Genomic DNA, 19,709 nt, shown 5'->3' with positions numbered 1-19,709 from the left:
CCATTTGGAAGCTTACATACTATCAAATGTAGTAAGATGACTATTATAAAATGTTCTAAATGGATGAATTCTAAATGGTGTAGTAGATGATTTCAAAAATTAGGGAGATTGAAGAGATAATATAGCAGGTAGAATGCTTGCCTTGTACCTGGCAGACCCAGTTTTAATTCCCAGCATCACTACGGGGTTCCCCAAGTCCTGTGGGGTGCCCAGAGGAGCACAGAGCAGGATTAATAAGCCCTGAGCACCACCAGATATGCCCCACTCAAAAAAAAAAAAAAAAAAAAAAAAACTAAAACTAAACAAAAAATAATTTTGTTTGTTTCCCTTCCCCCAGAACTTTCTTATGGCCTGTGGCACTCCACCTGCCAAGTCCAGCCCTGTACATTACTTCAAGAAGGATGGGAGCAGATAAATCCCAAAACTTAAACAAGTTTCTGAATTCCTATATATATAATTTCCAGTCACACTATAGGAAATAATCTTTAAGGGGAGATCTATGTTGTGAAGGGCTTGGGTGAAAGAGACTTTTCTGAGCCACAAAGAAAACACTGGGCTGGAATCTAGAGTAGCATCTTACATGCATGGATCTGAGTGCTGGAGAACATGAGTGCTGGTAAGGTTGGCTTACCCAGTTCAGAAAGTGTCTAATTTGGGCTTCTTGGTGGGAGGAAAGAGAATGTGAGGGGTCTGATCCAGATTATAGAAGGTTTCTGAGGAAGGATCAGTTCTAGATTCTTCTGTGCTGGCTCTATGAGGATAGGGTCCAGATATTCAGAACCTTCCCTTGCCAGGAGAGGTGACTGAAGTTCAGCTCCATTACTGAGAGTTAGAGCAGCTTTAGACATATAACAATGGCAGTTCACACTCACTATGACTGGAAGTTCATAAAGAGATCCATATAGAAAATGAGAGTGTCATAATCCAACTAATAGCAGTCCTTTAACCATGCTAACTTGATCAAAGACCTCAAACTTCCGAGTCTTGATTATCTATAGCCCTTACACATTCACTTTGTCTTAATCTGCTTTGTGCATACCAATAGGCACACCAATCTGCCCATAAGAGATCAATATAATTATTTTTAAGACTTCATACAAAGATGAAAAGTCTGAGGCCAGAGTGATAATATATCAAGTTAGTGCTTGACTTACAAGCAGCTGATCTGGGTTCAATCCTTGGCACCCCATTATGGTCCTCTAGTCATGACAAGTTTGACTTGAGTGCATAGCTAGGAGTAAAACCTGCAGACTACCTGAAATCATAACCTTTACAAGACATAACTTTTATATGCCCTCTTCATGCTGGAGAAGTGAAATTGTATCTTTGACTATGACTTGGCAATAATGATCTAAAAGTATAAATATATATACATTTACCTCGCAATTGATGTGTCAGAAATGATTATAAGGTAGTCAAGAAGAGCAGCACAAAACCTCAGTATAGAAATGTCCCGAAAATTCTATTTTTATGACTATTAAAAATGAATATAACCTATGAGATAACAACATGGGATCAGTGAAGAAAGTATGGTTCAAAAGTACAATGCATATATTAATATTCAAATTGTAAGTTTATTGACATGTAAAGATGCTAAAAATGTACTTAGTAAAAAATGTATAAAAATATAACATAATATTAGTAATCATATATTTTCTAGAAATATATATATATATTTTTTTTTTTTTTGGTTTTTGGGTCACACCCAGCGGTGCTCAGAGGTTACTCCTGGCTGTCTGCTCAGAAATAGCTCCTGGCAGGCACGGGGGACCATATGGGACACCGGGATTCGAACCAACCACCTTTGGTCCTGGATCGCTGCTTGCAAGGCAAACACCGCTGTGCATCTCTCCGGGCCCAGAAATATATATTTTTGAGGAAAAATATAAAAGCAAATACTAAATTATTACTACTACTGGTTGGGTCCAGACCCTGCTATTTATTTTTTATGATTTTTATTGAGACCAATATGAATTACAAGTCTTTAACAGTTTTATTTAAGATACAAAGTGACAGTGAATGAGGGCAATTTCCACCACCAATGTTGATCTCCCTCCGCCACTGTTACCAGAAGACCCTACTATTTTTTGAGGGGATGAGGTATTTGGCCAAACCAGGTAGAGCTCAGATTTTACTCCTGGCTCTGTACCCGTGGATCAGTCTGGCCTTGCTTGAATGAACGCAGTCAAGTGCCTTAGCCACTCCACTATTCCTGGCCCCTTGACCTTACCTTTATAAATTGTGAGTCACAATCCCATAACTTAAATTTTTGTTTAAATAAATTTCTTTATAATTTATAATAAATACATGTGTATTTTACCTTGGTTGCATGAAAATTCTTAGGTAAGAGGGGTCACAAGTCGAAAAGTTTAAGAGCTTGGATGGTAAAAGCAGAGTATTCTTTAGCTAATATGATTTTTTGACAATAACTGTAATATTAAATACTAATAATTTATTATAAAATTGAGAATACCATTCATGACAGGGGAATGCAAAAAGGTAGTTTTTATTTTCTCTATTTTTTTGGGGGGGGGGCACACTGGTAACGCTCAGACTCTCAGGGGTTACTCCTGGCTATGAGCTCTGAAATTGCTCCTGGCTCGGGGGACCATATGGGATGCCAGGAATCGAATTAAGATCTGTCCTGGATCCGCCACATGCAAGGTGAATGCCCTACCACTATGATATTGCTCTGGCCCCTTTATTTCTTCTTTTAGTGGTGGGAAGGGAGGAACTCTTGACAACCAGGTAGACAAGATGTCCCTGAAGTGTCACTTCAGCCTCTTAGAAAAAAGATGGTGTCTCCATTTTTATTTCACATCCTGGGTAGAAATCAATATGCTACATATAGTTGACATCACATAATTAAACTTATCTTTGAAGCCAGAAGGACTACATCATTTTTATTAATGAAACAGATACCAGTTTAGAAAAATATCAAAGGAGTTTTCTGTGTAGTATATTGTTCTTTTCCTTTGATTTCCTGATGGCTATCTCTGGTTATTGCTTTTTTCTTATCAATTGTCAAGTAGTAATATCATCTAGCTTTTCAAGTTTCCATTTAGAGAATTCTGAATATATATACCTTACACTATCAAATAAAAGTCTAAGTGTACTCAAAGGGTTTGGTATTTTAGTCTTTATTTTCATTTTCTACTTCCATGATCTTCTAGATAAGACCTGCTGCTTAAGAAAGGCCCAAATATCTCTAGCTTTCCTGATAAATGATTAAATCCATGTTTTAAAATAACCATCACAGTGGAAGAACCCAGTTTCCTATTTTTATATTATAAGTAAAGCAATCCCAATATTTATCAAATAAAATGTTTTCTCATCTAGACAAGGTCTTCTTAAACTTTTTCCATTCACAATCCCTTTTCACCCAAGAAATGCAACACAGGGGGTGCTGCCCAGAAATACCTTAGATTCATTATGTGTTTGATTTTGAATTAATTTTTGTCTATTGAAAATTCAGAATTTTTTTACTGTTGTCATGTCAATTTTTTGTGAATTCCAGATTCAGTTTTGTGACCCTATTAGTAACATAAGCCCTAAAAGCTACAATTTAAGAAACTAAGATTTTGACATTAAAAAAAAAAAAAGAATTTGACATTATGGAAATATTATTGTCTAGAGATTATATTATATCAATTGTAGAAATAATAAATTAGTTCAAGTGTAAGAGATTCAGATAAATCACAAAAGAGTAATCTTCTTTATTAGGAAGAAGGGCTAAATCTGTACGTTTCAATATTTAGCACAAAAACTCACTTGTTTCAGGGCCTGGGGTGGCAGGATGAGTTAGAATTCTGCATTTGTAACGAAGAGCCAGGGTGATGCTGATACAGTTGTTCCTGAATTATATTAATGAATAGTTTGGTGATTTTATGTGCTCTGCCAGATCGAATGCCTTCATTGGTAGCTTGAAAAAATGTGGAGGAAGGTGCACACCCAAACTACACCAGCTGATTTTCTTTCTTTTGTTTTTTTTTAAAATATATTTTTATTTAAGTAACATGATCATAGTTGGGTTACAGTCATAACGAGAACACCCCCTTCACCAGTGAACATTACCCTCTCCCCCTTCCCACCCCCTCCCTGTATTTGAGACAGGCATTCTACTACAGTTATTTGTTTTTAAGTTCAGTAAGTTGTATTTTTTTTTCTTAAAGAATAAGAGTAAAAAAATATAATAAAGGTTGATAGTGGCAATCGCCGTTGTTTGCATAGATCCAGAACAATGGGGAAAATGGAAAAAAATCCTTGACCTGATTACAAATCCTTGACCTGATTACAAAAAGAAGTTTATTGGCATAAGACAGACTCTGGGTTCCAGGCATACCAGTCTGTCCAACCCGAGTCATCCTCCTGGTCCCAGTGAAACTTTTTCACACTTTAGCTATTGTTGGTATCAGATTCTATATTATTCTTTCTTTCTTTTCTTTCTTTCTTTCTTTTTCTTTCTTTCTTTCTTTCTTTCTTTTTTTCTTCTTTCTTTCTTTTCTTTCTTTCTTTCTTTCTTTCTTCTTTCTTTCTTCTTTCTTTTTTCTCTTTATTTCTTTCTTTCTTTCTTTCTTTCTTTTCTTTTTCTTTCTTTCTTTCTTTCTTTCTTTCTTTCTTTCTTTCTTTCTTTCTTTCTTTTCTTTTTCTTTCTTTCTTTCTTTCTTTCTTTCTTTCTTTCTTTCTTTCTTTCTTTCTTTTCTTTCTTTCTTTTTCTTTCTTTCTTTCTTTCTTTCTTTCTTTCTTCTCTTTCTTTCTTTCTTTCTTTTCTTTCTTTCTTTCTTTCTTTCTTTCTTTCTTTCTTCTTCTTTCTTTCTTCTTTCTTTCTTTCTTTCTTCTTTCTTTCTTTCTTTCTTTCTTCTTTCTTTCTTTCTTCTTCTCTTTCTTTCTTCTTCTTTCTTTCTTTTCTTTCTTTCTTCTTTCTTTCTTTCTTTCTTTCTTTCTTCTTTCTTCTTTCTTTCTTTCTTTCTCTTTTTTCTTTCTTTCTTTCTTTCTTTCTTTCTTTTCTTTCTTTTTTCTTTCTCTTTCTTTCTTTCTTTCCTCTTTCTTTCTTTCTCTTCTCTCTTTCTTTCTCTCTCTCTCTTTCTTCTTTCTTTTTCTCTCTTTCTTTCTTCTCTCTTTTTTTCCTCTTCTCTTCTCTTTCTCTCTCTTTCTTTTTTCTTTCTTTCTTTCTTTCTTTCTTTTCTTTCTCTTCTTTCTTTCTTTCTTTCTTTCTTTCTTTCTTTCTTTCTTTCTTTCTTTCTTTCTTTTTCTTTCTTTCTTTCTTTCTTTCTTTCTTTCTTTCTTTCTCTTTCTTTCTTTCTTTCTTTCTCTCTTTTCATTTAAACACCTTGATTACATACATGATTGTGTTTGGGTTTCAGTCATATAAAGAACACCACCCATCACCAGTGCAACATTCCCATCACCAATGTCCCAAGTCTCCCTCCTCCCCACCCGACCCCCGCCTGTACTCTAAACAGGCTCTCCATTTCCCTCATACATTCTCATTATTAGGACAGTTCAAAATGTAGTTATTTCTCTAACTAAACTCATCACTCTTTGTGGTGAGCTTCCTGAGGTGAGCTGGAACTTCCAGCTCTTTTCTCTTTTGTGTCTGAAAATTATTATTGCAAGAATGTCTTTCATTTTTCTTAAAACCCATAGATGAGTGAGACCATTCTGCGTTTTTCTCTCTCTCTCTGACTTATTTCACTCAGCATAATAGATTCCGTGTACATCCATGTATAGGAAAATTTCATGACTTCATCTCTCCTGACAGCTGCATAATATTCCATTGTGTATATGTACTACAGTTTCTTTAGCCATTCGTCTGTTGAAGGGCATCTTGGTTGTTTCCAGAGTCTTGCTATGGTAAATAGTGCTGCAATGAATATAGGTGTAAGGAAGGGGTTTTTGTATTGTATTTTTGTGTTCCTAGGGTATATTCCTAGGAGTGGTATAGCTGGATCGTATGGGAGCTCAATTTCCAGTTTTTGGAGGAATCTCCATATCGCTTTCCATAAACGTTGAACTAGACGGCATTCCCACCAGCAGTGGATAAGAGTTCCTTGCTCCCCACATCCCCGCCAACACTTAGATTCTTATATTTAAAGACTCTGGATTCTGTGCATTTCTTTCATCCATGTCAGGCTGATGTGGAGCATCCTCTAGTTTCAGCATACCATTAAATGCAGAGGGATCTGCCCTGCATGCAGACTGTTGCTGAGTCGTCTGGGTGTTGGGAGCACTCTTTGGAGTAAGTCAATGCCAAAGCAGTGGTAGGTCTTCCCTGGTAGAGGCTTGGATCCTGGTAATGTTATAGACAATTGTGGTTGTTTCCATAGATGGTATCCATTGTTCAGGTAGTGTGTGGGCGATGCTCATTCTTCTGAGGCCAAAGCCAAGTCATTATGCCAATATTCAGGGTAAAAGGCCTAATTACATTACCAAATTTGTGTTCCCATCTCTATTAGATAAGAACTTGTTTGAGTATGTATTATTTTCCCATTTTAATATGCCTAGGCAAAAGGGAAGCAATGCCACAAGATATTGTTGGTGCATCTGGGGGACGTCGAATAAAGTCCAACATTCCCCGTAACTTGGTTCAAACATGAAATCTATACAGAGATACTCTTCTACCAGTATTGCTTATAAAACAGATCTCAAAGGGGGAAAATCAAACAAACAAATAACAAATCCAGTGGGCAAAATTGCCACTATATGAGGATGTTCAAAAAGAGTTATAGATGTTAAGGGAATACATCAGAGATATACAAAGGAGATACACGTGTCCCTTTTATGTTTCAGAAATAGTCAAGAGGGAGGGGGGGTGTTTCGGAGACACCACTTTGGTCTGTGATTGGACAAGCGAAGAGCACATGGAGCCATGTCCTCCCCTTGTTGCCTGCTACTGACTTCCTGAGAAGCTTTTGCTTCCTAATTGCTGGAAGTTGAAAGTTCACCAGTCCCCTCCTAGCCCCCTGCAGGAACAAGGAAGCCTGGGGTCTCTTTTAAATTGCACCTCACCGGAACCCACTTGCTGGGACCCTGAGAGGGTGTCCAGGAATAACCCTGGGGATGGGGAGGAAGGAGAGAGAAGGCTGTGGGGGGCAGCAGAGGCTTCATCTTCACCTTATGTTGGCCAAAAAAGCTTACAACATGGAACCTTGCCGTGATGTGTTGCCTGCTGAAGCTTCAGACTCCAGCCAAAAAATTATTGTGAAAGATATGTAATCCACCTTGGCCAAAACAAAAATCATTAGTACAAAAAATGGTTAAATGTGGGGTAACAAGAGATGGAAGTGAGGGAGTAAAGGAATAAAACAAGCTCCTGGACGGCTTTCAGATTTTGACAAGTAGATGAAACACAATGATATCCAAATATTTGTCATTATGTTTCAGAATGGACACGTTTAATGAGGAAACTTCCCTGGTAAGTCCTAAAGCCAGAACCTATTGTGCTGCTATTCCCACCTTACTGGCTTGCCCAGCCATGTGGCCAGGAAAAGCCCTGGAGTTCCGGAGGAAGGAGGTAGAGGGGTGCTGAGGTGACCCATGTCCTGCACCCCTTCCTAGGCCTGGTTAAAGAGGCCTTTGGCATGGCAAAGGGCTGCTAAACGCCATGCTGGCCTCCAGCTGATTTTCTATGGTTCTTAGGTCAATAATTCAGTGATATACTCTAGATTCTGTTTTGTTTTTTCCTTTTTAAAAATGAGTGTGTCGGGGCGGAGAGATAGCATGGAGGTAAGGCATTTGCCTTGCATGCAGAAGGATGGTGGTTCAAATCCCAGCATCTCATATGGTACCCTGACCCTGCCAGGAGCGATTATTGACCAGAGCCAGGAGTAACCACTGAGTGCTGCCGGGTGTGACCCCCAAAACCAAAAAACAAACAAACAAACAAACAAAATGAGTGTCTTAAACAGTACATGCTAATGGGCTTCTATCTTAAGTATAAGGTCCATGAATACAATGAATGTCTCAAACCTGAAGCCATATTTGCCACAGAAAATCTTAAGACTTCAGGGAGAGGGCATTGGAAGAGCAGTAGGGTCCTCTTTCCACAGTTAGAGAAAACTGGAGTGAATCAGAGTATTTCAGTGAGAAAGAGAAGAATTTATTTTCCACCTAGTTTACAGTAGCAATAGCTGTATTTATATTAGATACCTCAGGCTAGGAAAAGTGATAAATATTCTGAGGCAAATCTTTAATAGTCCAGTCACACTCAAAGGTAGAGCTACAAAAGAGGAAACACTGGAGATGGAAAACAGTTATGTTCATGTGTATAACAACAACTTGTGGTTTCAATGTGTTCTTTGTGTCACATAAAGAGTAGTGTTATGAGTGATAGATACCATTGACCAACAAGGCCTCTCACAGAGAACCTGTCCAGGGTATAGAGTTATCCCAACTGAATAGCAGTGCACCACAAACTCTTTTGAGAACAGACATGCACATGAACATGGCTGCTGTGCAAGAGCAGTCTGAAGCATATAATTTTTATGATAGGTAATTTATTTGCTGGGAGTTACATACTCCAGTGCTTTATGAGTGGTAGAGTAGAAGTTTAAAGTCCTATAATTTCCCTCCCTTTGGAAATAAGTACAATTTCTCCAATTCTTATTTTTATTTTATGTCAACTGCTGGATTTAACGGTGCTATATCAAGCAGCATCATTTTAGCCAAGACCTGGAAACAGATATTTGGAAACCCAAATGCTCAACATAGGTGAATGTATTAAAAAAAAGTGATTATATATATACATATATATAATTAAATACTACTGTGTGATAAGAAAAGATGAAATTTTGCCTTTTGCTATAAGGATACAGCTAGAAGGTGCCATGTTAGGCAAAGTGAGTCAGCAGAAGGACAAACATCAAAATGATCTTTTTCATATGTGGTATCTAAATAAACAAAGAAGGGCAATGGTCAATGGAAACAAATCCTTGCACTCTGACAACAGAACTGAGGTTACCAAGCAAGAGTTTGGGTAGATTCACTGTGACATATGCCAAATGGAGATTTGGCCCACTTCAGTGGTAGTAGAAGTACAATGACTTTGTACACCAAAATCATAGATATAAGTTCTACTGTATATCATGTTACTTTAGTAATAAAAATATGATAAAACAACAATGGTAGTACTGAAAAGCCCTTAGAAAATTGAAGAAGTAGAAATGATTCAAAGAAAGAACCTTAACTGAGAAACTTGATATTTGTCATGATCTCATTAGGTCACATTACCATCCATAATAAACTTTCTGAAAAAGTTATATTCTAATTGGAAGAAAATCAATGGGTAACTTTCCTTTCAATGCTTTTACTACAATAAGTGTGTGAGGACAGGGATGTAGTTGGTGAATCTGATTATAGTCTTTTATGCAATTAAAAACTCCATACTGATGATGAAAGTGAACAAATGGCTAAAGATGTTCTTGATAATGAGTGAATAAATTGAGTTTTATAAGGTTTTTATATAGAATTAGACTCTGAAAGAATATTTGCTTGAAAACAATAATGGATAAAGTATCCAGAGTAAACAAATAAAATATTAAAATTTTCAAATGGAGCAAAGGTAAACAGGCTACAAAATCACCTATTCTAAAATATTAGATTAGTACCTATTTGAAGAAATGATCAGAATTGGTTCTAAAACCAACGCTTGTCACTTAGTCACTTCCATTAATAAAATAAGAAAGAAAAATATTTTATTATTCAAAGTCTACAGTTTGATCTTCAGATCTAACAGGGATGAACTCTACAGTGAGAAATTATCTGCTTACAAACAAAATTACCATAGGCTTATTTTTCCCTCTCTGTATGGTCAAAGACACTAAAAACATATGTTTCAGGGAATCAGGGAAATGCTCAAAATGTTGGGGTGCATATAAAAGGAGATCTAGGTTTAAACCACAGCACCAAGCATGAAGTAGTTTCATTTACACTGGAAGTGTTCTAACACCCACACAAAGCTCAAGTGTATCATGCTTCAGATTCGGAAACAGTAAGTAAGGGATGGAGCTATAGAGAAATGAAAAGACTCCCAAGATGCTCCTGTGAGGAAATGGGATAACCCAACCTCCCAGAGACACAGAGCAGCATTAACCAGTCCCCCCATAGCTTTAAAGACCTTGTTAAACTTTTCGACTCACAATCCTTTTTTGACTGAAAAATGTTTACATGACCCTGGATATATAGGTATATAAAATAGGTATATGAATAAAACATTTATTGAGGAAACCTTACATGAAACTTTATCAACAATATTTCTTAAAAGTTACACAACCTCAAATGGGGTTGTAATACACAATTTAAGAAGCTTGCTTAGATCTGCTCCAGGGCCTTGCAGTTAAGCTGGTTATTTGACTCTCATACTTGAAAAAAAAAAAAAATAACAGCAACAACAACAACAACATCTATGACCTGATGAAGTCTTTTTCTCAAAATGGGAGAGTGACCCTAAACCTAGTTGGAGGTGCCTCAAGGCCTGATCACAGATGTGACAGCCCAAATAAACTAAGGAGAGGGGAATCGTGCCAGTTCTTTAATGTGACAGTGTGTGGAAGTTCAGGCCATCAGGGAAAAGAAGGTGGGCAAGGACCCTGTGGATGTGGAATCAACTGAGTGCCAGAAAGAAGCATAGGAGCCAAAAGATGGAAAACCTAGAGGGCAGAACAAGTTCAGTGACTTCCACCTTCTCCTTATGGGTCCTTTGCAACTTGATATCTGCTTCTGGGCTGCTACAAACAGCAGAACACACAGTTCATGGCCAGTTCTCCAGAATTTCTACATACAAGGAATTTTTTTGGGGTCTTTCCAAGGAATTCCTTTAACAGTAGTTTGTAACCTTCAATCCATAGAGCGGAATTGAGGGTGTAGAAAGGTTGATGAATGCTGTTCTTTAACACTTTGATCTTTGCCATTTGTGTTTTGAAAGTGTTAAGGGGCATAAAACTGCAAGGCATTGCTACTGTCGCAATTTATTCATTTAAGCGTGTGTGTAGTGCTGAGAATGAAATCCAGGGTTTCAAATATGTAGTTTGAGTCACACCCCAAACCCCCTGACACAGATAGGTTAAAAAGGGCATCTAAAGAGAGTATTACAATACATGAATTGGAGCTGTTTGAGGGCAGAACTTATGAGGGCGAAGAGAGAAGTTGCCCGGAGAATTCTCAAATAGAGAGGGCTAGTTAATTCTTTGACCTGGCATTATCCTGGGGCTAAAGATACTCAGTAAATGTTAAACTGTTCCCCAAATTTCACGTAAGCTTCCACTATCTTTAGTATTCTCTGCCTCAGATTAGACTTTATTTGAATAGAAATTTTTATTCACGGGCCCGGAGAGATAGCACAGCGGTGTTTGCCTTGCAAGCGGCCCATCCAGGACCAAAGGTGGTTGGTTCAAATCCCGGTGTTCCATATGGTCCCCCTTGCTTGCCAGGAGCTATTTCTGAGCAGACAGCCAGGAGTAACCCCTGAGCAACGCCGGGTGTGGAACAAAAAAAAAAAAGAAAAAAGAAATTTTCATTCACATTAAGAAGAATTTTATAACTTAAGAATATAGTTGACTCCTCTAAATAAATAAAATAAATAAATAAATAAAAACAATGTTTTGTTTTACTTAGAAAGTTTTTCCTTGTTAAAGAAACAAAGTGGAGGGGTGGAGGAGAAGATACAGATGAAAAGCAATAGGAGGCAGGGGTCAAGAAGATTCAGGTCTATCAAAGATGTTAAGGAATGATAGAGCTAAATATCCAAACTAGAGGCAACAGCATAGAAATCATGGGTCCAGGGGCCGGGAAGGTGGCGCTAGAGGTAAGGTGTCTGCCTTACAAGCGCTAGCCAAGGAATGGACCGCGGTTCAATCCCCCGGCGTCCCATATGGTCCCCCCCAAGCCAGGGGCGATTTCTGAGCACATTGCCAGGAGTAACCCCTGAGCGTCAAACGGGTGTGGCCCAAAAACCAAAAAAAAAAAAAAAAAAAAAAGAAATCATGGGTCCAAACTTTAACAAACTTAGAAATGTGCTTATATAGATAGTATGTGGGTGATGGGAACATCGGTGTAGGGAAGTTGACACAGGTGGTGGGATTGGCTGGCACATTATATGTCTAAAGCTAAACTACTAATTACTGTAAATCACAGTGCCTTAATAAAATTAAAATAAAAACATTCTCCAATTTTTTAATTATTTACCTTTTTTTTGGTATTTGGGCCACACCCAGTGATGCTCAGGGGTTATTCCTGGCTATGTGCTCAGAAACCGCTTCTGGCTTGGGGGAACCATATGAGATGCCGGGGGATTAAACCTCGGTCCGTCTAGTGCAGGCAAAGCAGACACCTTACCGCTAGCACCGACGCTCCAGCCCCTAAATTTTTAATTATTTAATGTATTTTTATTTGGTGGGTAGCTTTCAGCTGTGCAGGGAAATCAAACTCAGGGCCTTGTACATGCTCTACTATCTCAGTCACAACTCATCCTGCTCTTTTTTATTCAAATCACTTATGGAGAAAATTGTACATAATAGTTTGATGATCTTCTAACCAGATTTTTAGGAAAAACCACTTAAAATCCTGAAAATATATATTAATTTCATCTGCTTTGGAGTATATTACAATTACTAAAATCTCATGACTTCTGACAGCATTTTGGCTTTTCAGGAACCACAAATGCCAAACTTGTCTTGTCAATCAACAATGACAAATTGCTGCAACCAGAAAAAATTAATGCACCCATAAAAATCAAAGGGCTCATCAACAAAGATCCTTTACCATTGGCCCTCCACACTGGAAGTGACAGGGACACAGTGGAAATGTAATTCTGTGATACGACTGAGGGAAAGAGGATACACAAAGATCTGGTTGCTCCATGCCCTGTGGAGGATCAAACTCAGGGTCCTCCTCCATCACAGTATATACCACCATCATCCATTTACAGAAGCTCAGATTATTCCCAACAGTCTCACCTGTGGATCAATAGGCCATGAGCAAACCCTTACTTCAGGTCAAAGCCAAAGCAAATAGAGAAGATAAAGATTCCTTGGTTTTTCATACCTTCTCTCCTCTGTCCTTTCTCTCCCCCCTTTTCACCTTTGCTCCTGTTAAAAGCAGTTTTTAAGACATTTACATCTCAGTATCCCAAAGCTTCAAAAATGTCCTCACAGGCCCTATGTACCAATCTCATCCTTCTACAGAGCAGGAAACTGAAGCCCTAGAGGTAAATAACTTACTGGAGCTAACTCATGACAAGCCTAGACGGAGCCTAGGAAATCTAATTTCCACACCACTGCTCTGTACTTCTCTTAGTGATGACCTTTCTTCTCCCATCAGAGGCTGACAGCAGGAGAGTATAGTTGTGTATTCTGAGGAAAAAGACCTGCTGGAAAGATAGTTCAATGAGCTCCCAACTGCATGTGGGAAAAAGGCTCAATCTCCAATACCACACGAGTCTCCTGAGTACCTCTGGGAATAATAACCTCACCCATGCGTAGAGCTGGGAGTAGCCCCAGGGTACCAGACATGTGACCTCCAAACCAAGATACCGAAGGAATAAAACATGACTAAATTGTGACTGATGTTTTCTTTTTTTTTGTACTTTCTAATATTTCCATAAATAAATTTTGTAAATATGCTTTATAAAATAAAAATGATTGTGTTGCATTGTTCTTGAGCATCTGCTCCCAATTCATTTATACTTATTACTATAAATTATATATGTATATTTTTAGTGCATTTTCTTTCTTTTAAATAACTTCTTTTAGGAGCTAGAGAGATAGCACAGCGGCAGGGCATTTGCCTTGCAGGAAGCTGATCCAGGACAGACGGTGGTTTGAATTCCGGCATCCCCTATGGTCCCCTGAGCCTGCCAGGAGCGATTTCTGAGCATAGAGCCAGGAGTAACCCCTGAGCGCTCCTGAGTGTGACCCCAAAACAAAACAAAATTTAAAAAAAAAACAAAATTAAAAAAAATTCTTTAATTGAATCACCATGAGATACAGGGTTACAAAGTTGTTTATGATTGAGTTTCAGTCTTCTTTTTTTTGTTTTTTGTTTGGGGGGGGCACACCTATTTGATGCTCAGGGGTTACTCCTGGCTAAGTGCTCAAAAATCGCCCCTGGACCATATGGGACGCCTGGGGATCGAACCGCGGTCCTTCCTTGGCTAGCGCTTGCAAGGCAGACACCTTACCTCTAGCACCACCTCACTGGCCCTGAGTTTCAGTCTTACAATGACAACACCAATCCCTTCACCAGTGCACACTTCCTGCCACCAATGTCCTCAGTTTCCCTCCCTCTCTCCTTTGCCCTCCTCCACCATCTACCTTTTGGCAAACCTCTCTCTCTCTCTCTCTCTCTCTCTCTCTCTCTCTCTCTCTCTCTCTCTCTCTCTCTCTCTCTCTCTCTCCCTTTTTTTCTTTCTTTTTGGTTTTTGGGTCACACCTGGCAGTGCTTGGGGATTATTCCTGGCGGTGCACTTAGAAATCACTCTTATCACTCTTGGCCGGCTGGGGGAACATATGGGATGCTGGGGACTGAACCTGGGTCTGCCCTTGGTGGGCACTGTGCAAGGCAAATGCCCTACCGCTGTGCTTTTGCTCCGGCCCCTCCTTGTTTTTCTTTTAGACATTGTGGTTTGCAATATTGTTACTGAAAGTGTATCATGTATATCAGTTTATCTCTTTTCGGCATTGACTGGTATTCTTGGAGGAAGTGTTCCTGACAATTTTAATTCTAAAATGAAACCAGCAGTGGGCAAATAAGCCAGTCCTCGCTCTCTCCAAGGACGCACTCAAGCAAGCCCCTATGTTATGAGTTCATGCACAAAAGGGCGAAGGAATGCTACCTGAATGTTGAATAAGAAACAGACATATATACATACATATATATATATATATACATATATATATAATATCTATCTTTTTCTTTCTTTTCCTCCCTAACTATGAGTGGGGAGACCCGATGAGCCAATCCCAATCAGTAATCACTTGGAATTAAGGAATTACTTGGAGAGACACTGCCAGTGGCAGAGGAATGTCAATGAGATGCAGGAATTGCTTCCAGGTTAACAGGGAGAAAGGGACGGAGCCAGGCAGTGGCTGTGCAGCCTCTGGGCGGGTCTTGACTGAGTGGGCAGTGACATTGAAAGTGACCCTGGAACTAAATCCTTCATGAAGTACTCAATTCTCTCTCTCCTCAGACCTTTGAGAGTGATGGTCTAGTTTTGTTGTTTAAATATAAAATATAAAGTCCTAGGGTCGGTGGGGTGATCTCAGCTCAGCCTGGTGCCTGCAGCCCCTTTTGTTTCCTCTCCCCAATTTCATATGCTAATCCCACCTGATGGTCAGACCCACCCACAACTGGGAGGGGTCTGCAGTTGGTAATTAAGGGGATGCATAGGGGGAAAGGGGGGGATGAAGAGGTAGCTAAGAATTTGGAGAGCTGAGGCTGGCGAGGTGGCGCTAGAGGTAAGGTGTCTGCCTTGCAAGCGCTAGCCAAGGAAGGACCGCGGTTTGATCCCCCGGTGTCCCATATGGTCCCCCCAAGCCAGGGGCAATTTCTGAGCTCTTAGCCAGGAGTAACCCCTGAGCATCAAACGGGTGTGGCCGAAAAACAAAACAAAACAAACAAACAAAAAAAAGATTTTGGAGAGCAGCAGGAAAGAAGCTGCTTAGCTTAGAAGCCATGTAGCACATGGTAGCTAGGGCCTTGTAATAAAGCTGGATTTCTCCTGATACTTCAACTGTTGCCTGTGGATCATTTCTCTGCCCTTACCCTGCAACCTGCAGATCCTCCAGGCAAAGGGGCTGCAGGCGCCAGGCTGAGTTAAGAAAGGCCTCCCCACCACACAGGACTCAATATATTTTATAATTATACAACATAGTTTGCAGGAAAACACACTTTTCAAATTTATTTGGAAAAATGCCTTTATGAATGCAGTACCATTGTACCTATGTTTTTTTTTTTGTTTGTTTGTTTTGTTTTTTGGGTCACACCCGGCGTTGCTCAGGGGTTACTCCTGGCTGTCTGCTCAGAAATAGCTCCTGGCAGGCACGGGGAACCATATGGGGCACCGGGATTTGAACCAACCACCTTTGGTCCTGGATCGGCTGCTTGCAAGGCAAACGCCGCTGTGCTATCTCTCCGGGCCCGTACCTATATTTTAAAGGAGAAAGGCCAGAGACCTAGTTCAAAGGGCCAAGTAAATGTTTTGTATGCAGAAGGCCTGAATTTCACCGCTAATACTGCATGGGCCTCTTTGCTCTTCAAGGGAGTCTCCTGAGCCATGTAGGGTATAGCCTCCAATCAAAAAATTAATTAAAAATGAAAAATAAAGGATAAAATAAGGCTTATTTTTTTCTTTTCTAAAAGGGTTCTTTGTTACATTGCACTGATAGCTTATGGGGTCTCTCCTGAGTACTGATGTGGTCAGATCAGAGCTGAGACATCCTGTCCAGAATGAGGATGTGATAGCTAACTGGGAAACATCCATTTTGTAACTCAGAAGCAACACTGAGATTGGCAATCAAAGTCAAGGCTGGTCTAGCAGAATGACAAGAGTTGTTTTCAAACCAGATCTACAGTACCATATACTTTTTGGACTTAAATTTTCAACTCTTACAGAAAAAACATTTACTTGTTTAACTATGCTATTATAGATCTCTATTATTTATAGCCAAGAGTATTTCCTAACTAAAATATGAACCACAAATTCTCACTCACCCAGAGGCCCCATTCCTAAACAAGTGAGGCAGGAATCACCAAATATTTAAAGAGAAAAGAAAGAGCAATAAAAGAGTATTGATCCCAGTTGCAATATGAAAAATTCCAACTCATAGACTGCAATTAAAATAATGGAGAGGAAAACATCTTAACCTAAATTACTGGTTTCACTGACAAGAGAGGAGCTTTGTTGTGACCCAGAGGACTGATTTGAAAGCTACAAATTGAGCAAAGCCTTCAGGCAAGTACTTATAAAAAATTATTCTTAAAGAAACGTAGCCTCTGGGTAAAACTGAGTGGCATGAAACAGAAGCACAGAGAGACAGAGTTCAAGAGAATACTTTGTGAGTTTAGGAATGCAGAAGCATTAGGGAGTAAATGCAAATCATTGGAGCATTATTCTCATTATTTCTAATGGTTCATAATAACTAAGGGGCAATCTTGGGTCTCTAGTTGGCAGAAATGTTCACAAAGTGCTCTTAGCAGTTATATTAATAACTAAATATAATTTGACACTAAATTACAATTCCAGATATACAGCTCTCTGCACTGTCTCATTGCAGAGAAAACTAAGCCAGAACATCAATAAACAGAATAATCCAATTAAGTGTCTTCCCATCTGGGGCCTATTAGAATTGAGAGTTTAACAGGACAGTGAGTCAGGACAAAAACAATTCAACATTTGCTAATTCAGAAAAATCAAGGCTTTTATTGTAATATAGTTTGTTATTTTAAAATCTCTAATCAATTTGAATGGCATTGGTCATTTACCACTGTAAATTGTTCCTATATGTTATCCTATATAATGTCTAATTTCCCAAAATAGATTTAATTGTTATGCTCAGACTGTTTATGAAATAATGACACATTTATTTATTTTTATATAAGAATCACCTATGATATCTGCCTACAAATACAAAAATACAAGGAAAAAATGTACCCACAGAAGAAATGAGTTGGGACAACCTCATGAATCCAAGGGTTGTTGGGCTGTGAGCAACGTAATTCTGATAGAGATCTTTTGACTGAATGAGTTACCTTTCTTCTGTAGAAAAGATGCTTCTAGAATAAAACCTGAAGTAAATTATTTCCTCCAGGCTGAATTTCCAGAGAAAACGCGGTGGCCTATCTACTCTAGAAATCAAGGGCAACCAAGTTTTCCAAAAAAAAAACTCCATACTTCTATAATCTGAGTACCCAGAACTGTGGTCTTTGGCAAGGTCATCTTATTTACATTATAACAAACATGTCAATCTGAGATCCTTGTTACTTAAGCTGTGGTTTGGGAGCCCATATGGGGTTGTGTAACTGAATATCTGGGCTGCAGAGAGCCATACAATACTAAAATATTTTTGAATATGCAGTGATAAAAATTAATTTTAAAAAATCATGTAATGAATCCAAGGTGGTTCTGGCAGCATTTGCCTGTGTTGCATGTTTTGGCCAAAAGGAATAATAAATAGAAAATGGTTCAGAACCCTGACATAGATGGCCCTCTCTCCATACCTACATAGGTGAGACTGACTCCAAAGGGACACTCAAATAATGTGGGAGGACATTCAAAGATACTTACTGCTGGTTGAGGATTTGTGGCTGTAGTCAGACCTGAAAAACAAAACCCTAGTGTTAATATAATTAGATAATTTTCTTTATCCAAATGAGTTATTCATGCAAATATTCTCAATAGCCAGTGTTAAGCAATATTTTACTGGTGAAGAAATGGCATGGAGGCCAGAGAGCTGGTTCAAATGGCTGGATCATAGGCTTTGCATGTAGATGGCTAGGGTTTGATTCCTAGCACCATGTATTTCCCTGAGTCTCACCCTTGAATGACTTCTAAGCACAGTTTGTGAGCCATGACAGGTGAGACTCAAAACCAAAGAAAAAAAATGTTGCAAGTGAAAAACTGAATGACTGTTTCATCTGAAATAAAATTATAATTGAATCTGAAAGCAAAATTTTAGAGGCACTTTAGAAATACTACACTTCTTCACATCATCAACGTACCTGTTCTTTTTAAAAATACTGGCACAACTTTTTTGTTTCATTTTTTAAAGATTTTATTTAAACACCATGGTTACAGTGTTGTTCATATTAAAGTTTTTTTCCACAGATGAAGTTATTCACGATTGAGTTACAGTCATACAATGTATACAACCTTCACCAGTGAGCATTACCTGCCACCATTGTCAACAGTTTCCCTCTTGCCCTCCTCTTGCCCTCCCTGATAACTTCTTCCCTCATACCCACCCTCCCCCACCTGCTTCTGGGGCAGGCATTTTTACTTTTTACTTTACTCTCTCTCTCTCTCTCTCTCTCTCTCTCTCTCTCTCTCTCTCTCTCTCTCTCTCTCTCTCTCATTTTTGACACTGTGGTTTGAACTACTGTTAATGAAGGGGTGCCATGCATGTCCCTTTCATAGTAAACCCTTCTCTATTCTAACTGCACTCTCCATTCGTTGTGCTAAGTGTCCTACCATGGACTGGTCCTCCTAATTCTCATCTCCATTATCTCTGGATATTATTTGCACATTGTCTTTTATTTTCCTTATATGAGTGATACTATTCTATGTTTATTCCTTTCCCTCTGACTCATTTATCTCAGTATAATAATTTCCATGCCAATCCATGTCTAAGCAAATTCCATGACTTAATTCTTCCTAATGGCTGCATAGTATTCCACTATGGAGATGTACCACAGTTTCTTTAGCCTCTCATCTGTTTTCGGGCATTTGAGTTACTCCTATATTCTGAATATTGTGAATAATGTTGCGATGAACATAGAAGTGCAGAGGGCATTTTTGTATTGTTTTTGTGTTCCTAGAATATATCCCTAGTGTTGGTTTATACCTTATTTTACCCAAAACATAGATAATCTGTGGTTTGTTTGTATGTTTGTTTACAACTTGTATTTATCCCAAAACAGAAATTGTCTTACTTGTAAACCTGGGTGGGTTTACTGTCCACCCAGGATGGTCCCTGTACTCAATAAAAATGGCAGTTCTG

General features: G+C 38.7%; 1 protein-coding gene across 1 annotated transcript in view; it reads right to left on the bottom strand.

Moving 5' to 3' along the window:
• The window catches only part of FAM124A (family with sequence similarity 124 member A), a 90,597-nt gene that overhangs the window by 56,851 nt on the left and 14,037 nt on the right, over positions 1-19,709 (bottom strand). Inside the window, exon 2 of the mRNA XM_049778786.1 lies at positions 18,278-18,309. Within this exon, the coding sequence (XP_049634743.1) occupies positions 18,278-18,309 (32 nt within the window). The remainder of the gene's footprint in view (positions 1-18,277; positions 18,310-19,709) is intronic.

Source organism: Suncus etruscus, chromosome 8 (assembly GCF_024139225.1).
Source record: "Suncus etruscus isolate mSunEtr1 chromosome 8, mSunEtr1.pri.cur, whole genome shotgun sequence".
Taxonomy (NCBI): Eukaryota; Metazoa; Chordata; class Mammalia; order Eulipotyphla; family Soricidae; genus Suncus; species Suncus etruscus.
This window is presented reverse-complemented; position numbering and strand designations above follow the sequence as displayed.